Source organism: Branchiostoma belcheri, unplaced genomic scaffold (genome assembly GCF_001625305.1).
Source record: "Branchiostoma belcheri isolate BF01 breed outbred unplaced genomic scaffold, Haploidv18h27 scaffold3, whole genome shotgun sequence".
In the NCBI taxonomy this organism is placed as follows: Eukaryota; Metazoa; Chordata; class Leptocardii; order Amphioxiformes; family Branchiostomatidae; genus Branchiostoma; species Branchiostoma belcheri.
In genome coordinates this window covers 809,546-815,905 of record NW_017803909.1, presented here as the reverse complement: position 1 = coordinate 815,905, position 6,360 = coordinate 809,546, and the positions used below count along the sequence as shown (strand labels likewise).

Sequence of the window (6,360 nt, the reverse complement as noted above, 5' to 3'; positions counted from 1 at the left end):
AAGCGCTTATCTCATCGCCTGGCCAATGTGAAATGTTAAATTGGATTTTTATAATGACTAATACTAGCATTTATTTCCGTTAGATATACAGAGTTATTTCTACGTTCATATTCTGAATTCAGTTATTTTCTTCTATCTGATTTCCTGCAGTGGTAGTTCATTCATAATGTAATATATTCTATTCTATCCATGATGTTCTTCACATCTATGAAACCTGCCCATAATGAAATGGCAATTTTGGGCTTTGCCGCCATTGAGGCACTGAATGACGTCATATGTTAGCCCTCCATTGGTTCCATGGTAATGTAAAGACACAAACACATAAGTCAACACTTAATCACTGCTGGCAAGCTTTAAAGCTTCCAGCTGTGAATGCTATAGGCGTGTCCAAAGTTTGGCTAAGGTAAACTCATTTGGTTATAGTTTCAAAGTTCACTGGGCGCGGCTTGCGTACTAAGCAGTTAGCCGACACACCAGGCGCAGAGTAGGACCTGTGTTTCTGTCCTCTTCCTTTTCCCGGAGACAAGAGAAAGGCTGAAATTCGTACAGGATGATTCCCAGTAGAAGTCACCTTCTTCTTAAACTATGCATGATGTTACTCTTGTTAGGTAAGTGGCTGTTTTGTCGCAAAGTTTATCATGTTTCTTTCTGCCGCTGTAAGTTGTATTGGACACGTTGGTAATTCTGAAATGATTAAACAAAAACATTTCTGCCTCTCCTGTTAGCCTTAGTTTAACAAAAAGGGAAGAGCAGTGCAGAATCTCATCAGAAGTAAGATCAGCTGGTGTCTTTTTCAAAACATGCAGATTTAATGGATTGACGGATGATGAATATTGAAGTTGGTTGAGCAGGGGTTCTCAGCTTTTCTGTTTGGATGTCAAACTATGCCCGTGCACCTGTGACACCCAACATAATAACACCAAATACAGATATACATAGGCGTAGATATTTTCCAGTTATTGGTTCTATTGTCTTTATCATTGTATTCACTGGTAGTGTTAATTAGTAGTACATACATGTACATTATTTACTGACAACAGCAAATACCAATGATTACATTCATATCCTAGTGAAAGGATCTACCTGCAGCCAAAATGGCGTCAGAACTCGGTATCAGTACATTGGTCTAGGGGTGGTGGTGGTGGGTTCACAAGAAATACGTCACAGAGTCTATGTCCACATAGAATTTCACTTTGTTAGCCGCACACATGTGTTTCTCTATAGCTTATTACAAACCGACTGTTGGTATGCTTTATATACACTGTAATCTTTATGGTCTTCAATCACAATATAATGGGTGCCTTAGCCAAGCTGCCATGGCGGTCAAAGTACAATTAGCCTGTATTCAACACCCGGAAACAGGTTCAGTTTAGTCAGTGTGTGCAACAAACAAAAATTCACCTTTCCTCTCTAATGTCTGTTTTGCCATTTTCATGATTACAAAAGATCAGATAGATAGTATATTTTGATCTATTGTGGATGCGTTTTGGGTTAGGTCTATGGCTTATTACCTTTGCATTTCCATCGCTTGTATCGTTTTAAAGTGGGCCTAAGTTGACACATTCACCGCCGATCTCTATAGGTTAGCATCCATCTATATGGACAGGTAGCTCATACGGATGCTAAAACTGTATTGAATGTTAACAATAACGCCTTAAATGACTTTCCTCTTTCACTTGCAATTCGAATTGTAATGTCCCGACGCAATTCAGCCGTTCTGGCTGTCATGTTTGTGATAATCTTATATGTCTTTTGAAATAAACCATTCATATGTTCTTCTCATCGCATTACAGAGGCGGCAACGTCACAGAGTGCTACTCCGCCGGGGTCAACAAATGCCACAACACCGGTGCCATGTAACAACTATGACTTCCTATGTGAATTGGAAAAACTACCGATGATAGCGTTGTTAGTGGCACCAGGTGTGGGGCTCCTCCTGATTGCCGTAGTTATCGCCGTGGCCTGTGGAGTGTGCAGGAGAAAGGAAGATGACGACGACGACGAGATATTCCTAGAACGGGAGAGGACCAGTCAGATGTGAGTTTGTATATCTACTACTAGTATCTATTGAGTTTCCTGACTGACTATACGTAACTCTGCTATATGTTTAATGTTAAAACTTTTGATCCAATACAAAGAAGTTCTCTAATCTAGAGCTTTCGACCAGTCACTCTGGTCTTCCTCAGTAGACTGACCCAGTGAGGCTTGTCACGTGGCTTCTTTGCAGTGTGACGTCAATACTGGGTCAAAGGTACTAGTATCTGGTAGACGATGACTGCCCCCGTCGCGGTTGAATGAAGGGTGATGTGCCCTGATGTAAATAGCCTCTTTCACCCCCTCAGGAAACTGTGCTATATATTTGTTATTTGTAAGAATTTGTTGAATAGTTTCTAATGTTCACATGATTTTATCCCCCAGCGCCATGAATGATTACAGGAGTAACATGGCGGCATCCAGTGTGGCTGCAGAGGACGACTTTTCCGGCAGGCAGAAGACCAACCCGGCGTACATGGAAGACGACGAGCTCGCCTTCAACCACAACCACAGTAACTACGGTCGGCCGTCCGTGTCGTCTGGATCGGACCGCATGGACAACAGGAGGCAGCGGATGAGCATGGCGTCTGTGGACAGGCCTTACGGTGAGGACCAGCGCAGGCCTGGGTCTCACTACCCGGTGGACGACATGCGGCACCCACCGGCGGCAGACCCGCGGGGAAGGCCCGCCCAGTATGGGGACGAGCCGCGTAGGGCAGGTCCACGCTACATGGAGGTAGGCATTTTGGTGTGTTGTCCTCATTCCGTGCTGTCCTAATCTTAGCAAAGAAGAGAAGTTTGGATTAGCCTCCGTTTCCTCTCATTTTCAACCATGTAGTCTACTACCTTTTAAAGGGACTCGAGTTTATTGATTCAGATGGATTTATACAGAAAATCGTTAACATACCTGTCTCCAAGTCATATTACAACAACAGCTTCTTTCCCCGGACTGCAAAATTATGGAACTCTCTTCCAAACAGCTGCTTTCCGTCCGATTACAATCTACAAAGCTTCAAAACAAAGGTCCACCGCCATCTCATGACATAGCTATAATATACTCCTCTAAGTTCCTCTAGCTCTATGCCTAGAAGTGGCCAAATAAAATTGGCCTTGCATTGAGCGATACCGTTAAAAAAAAAAAAGTAAACGACAAATTCATTGAAACGTACGCGTCGCATCATGCAATTTTTGTTCAGGTTGTTGGGCGTTCCTTCCTTACTTAAGTATTCACTTATCAATCACTAAAGGAGGATCCCCGTCGCCCCCCACCCGACAGCCGAGGACGCCCATACGGCCACCCAGGTGACCGTGACGACGGAAGGCGCCCTCTATCGTCTGCCCCGATGTACGACAAGTCCGAGCCCAGGGGCGGACCCCGGCCACAGCAGCCACAGCAGTCTTCAGGGGGCGGGAGGAGAAACTGGGCCAAGCAGAGTGCCGCACCGCACGACGTGCCGCCGGCGGACTACGATGATGGAGTAAGTACAGTATATGCTTGATTTCTTCTGATTGTATTGCTAACTCCATGAAAACGGAGGTGCTGTTATGGGTGTTTGCTTTGTGTGCGTGTGTGTTTGTACGTGTGTCCACACAGTTGAGTGACAGCGCATGGATGGATGCTCAGACCAAGGTAGAAAGTTACATCTCAGAAGCTGCTAGATTCCCCCTCAAAATGTGCAAGATCAATTGATAAATCAAAAACTTACTTTTGAACCAGCTTGTGTAATAAACGCTGTGTCCTGTACATTGATAGGTTTCTTTTCGGCCTCATCAAAGCATCCTGGCATAGCCTAACAGTTTTTTCTTGAATTGTCCTCTCACAGTTCCCGAACCCACGTTCCAGTTACGCCGGCTTCCGACAGGATGTCAACAACTACTACTGAGAACCAGACTGAAGAATGCCCTGATAGTGTGAATTATATAGGCCCGAGTATACTAAATTCGACTTTTTTTTTCAAAAGATGAGTCAACTGTCCATAATTTAAAATTTCCATCAACCATTTTCCATGTAGATGACTCTTCCAGCGAGGATTCATATATCCCATGAATGCATAGCCTCAATTTTGCAACAAGTGGAATTTGTGGCATATTGAGATGGTCAATAATGTCTTTTCAATACTGTAATATCTATGAGAACGGTGAACAACTTGAACTACGCAGCCATACTTGATGTGGAAATGTTGTAATCTGAAAGAAAGTCATACTATTACAACCTTCAAGAAGTAAACTTCAAAGAAGGTTTTACATGCTGTAGATTTTGGAGCAAACTGGGACCAATATTTTTGCAATGTGTGCATTAGTGTTATATATTATAATTTATCGTTTAATCGTAGGACAGAACACTCTGAAAAGTGAGGCATTTTTCCTGATATATCCATAGCTAGGAATAACAAAATGCGTGTATGTTCTATACTGTTAGGTAACGGTATACTATTCAAAGTTGTACATCATTTCTTATTCCAAGCAAGTAAACTGAATGTGGAATATCATACTGCAGTACAACTTTGTCACACAAAGTTTGTTCTGTATTAATTCAATTACTCATAATGTTTGTATTATTAGTACTTTTATAAAGTAAACTGGACTATATGAATGAACAGTACGAAAGTTCTTCCTAGAACTGACTATAAAACATCTATCGTTGCCACTTTTTGCTCATGTTCCATGTCCGTTTGAAGGAATGAATAAATAAAGTGTAGCATTACAGAATGCCGTGTGCTGGTACATTATATATATATAGCGTTTGACATAGGAGCATGAAACTAACAAGGAACCCGGTGGTACGTACAGACCAAAGTGTTTATAATGTACTGAACACATATAATCATATAATTATGACATGCAGAGAGTGTGTAACCCTGACAGGGATATAAATGTGAAATTTGAAATGATATGTGACATACAAGAAGGGGAGAATTTTTGGTAAATGTGAATCGTGAAACGAGAATACTTGACAGCCACTTGGACTCTACATGCCGCCATTTCGGCACCTGAACACGCCCTATTTGTTCACTCTACCCTTTAAACTCTGACTTTCAACTGCCAACAACGTCCTCTTTTCTGTCGATCAAAAAATGTGAAATTATTGGTTATCCATATTTGACGATTCACATTTCCGATCAAAATTTCACAATAACTCCCATATTTTCTTCAGTAGTCCCATGTATTCAGTTTTTTTCATTGAGGTTAAGGCCGTGGTGTGCAGTGCAATATGCAAGTTACGAACCAGTCTGACCGGTTTGAATGAAAGCTCGGGTCCAACAAGGGGGGCACGACCTACATTCCCCGTGTTTGTCACTTGTGCTGAAGGCAGTGAGCTTACCGTCTGAACGGAAATCATGATATCAGCTTGTTTAATAGCTCACCCACTGTGGCGATAGAAACTACGTGAGTAACACATTCCAAAACGATTCGGTTGAGTGCCAAATTTGAGCAACAGTAGTTTTTAAAGCCCATCGGATTTGACAGTGATCAACTATCCCTTCTAGGTACCAAATACTGGCGATAACAACAAACGTGAACTGGCATCAAAACAAGGACCACGTAATATCGAACTCCAGCTCATCATGAACAGGTTTATCATATGCGCCTTTTTGCTCACATGTACAGGCGTTTCCTTCCTATGGTATGCGGAAAGGTATGACATCTTTATTCACATATATCAGCATTATTGTTTGGGGTTTATACAATTACAAGCGATTATCTGTTATCAATCATCAAATGTAAAGAAGAATGACAGAATTGAAAAGAAGACAAAATTAAGGGTGAATTGTTGAAATCACTTTTTTTGCTGAAGTTGCTAGTATATGTATGAAACACGTAACTCTCTTCTGTCGAATTTGAATACACATTAATGCATAATTACCGTTTAGTTAACCTTTTATTTGTAATCATTTCAGTATTACTAGTACCTACGAAAAAACGTCAGAGGTTTTACCGCATTTGACACGAGTGATCCAGCCTCCACAGCCGACCCTGGTATTTGGGACGTTGGCACCAAAGTCACCATGGGAATTCAGTGCTAAAGCTTTGAAAGAAGTTCGGTCAGTTTCATCACCTTTGTCTCTATGTTTCCATTTTCGAAACTTCCAGGGTAACCTAATGAGGACAAGTGTAGTTATATTCCACTGATGTTCAATTCAAACTTGATCACAAATTTGAATTCCATCGTACAAATCAAATATGTTGTTTTGTGTGTTGATCTATGCATATTGAGTATTACGGATGGTATCATTACTAGTATGTATATAATACTCGTTACTCATGAGAATTAATTAAAGTCGATTGATTTACAAATCTGTTATCTTAATGATTATAATTAATGTA

The 6,360-nt window shown here is 41.3% G+C and overlaps 1 protein-coding gene across 1 annotated transcript; it reads left to right on the top strand.

The window, feature by feature from the left end:
- Window positions 1-448: 448 nt before the first annotated feature.
- LOC109473534 lies at window positions 449-4,743 on the top strand. The gene is made up of 5 exons (XM_019773416.1): window positions 449-608; window positions 1,794-2,037; window positions 2,419-2,770; window positions 3,282-3,512; window positions 3,858-4,743. Exons 1-5 carry the CDS (start codon window positions 551-553, stop codon window positions 3,915-3,917), a joined length of 945 nt encoding a protein of 314 aa, XP_019628975.1. The 5' UTR covers window positions 449-550; the 3' UTR covers window positions 3,918-4,743.
- Window positions 4,744-6,360: the final 1,617 nt, after the last annotated feature.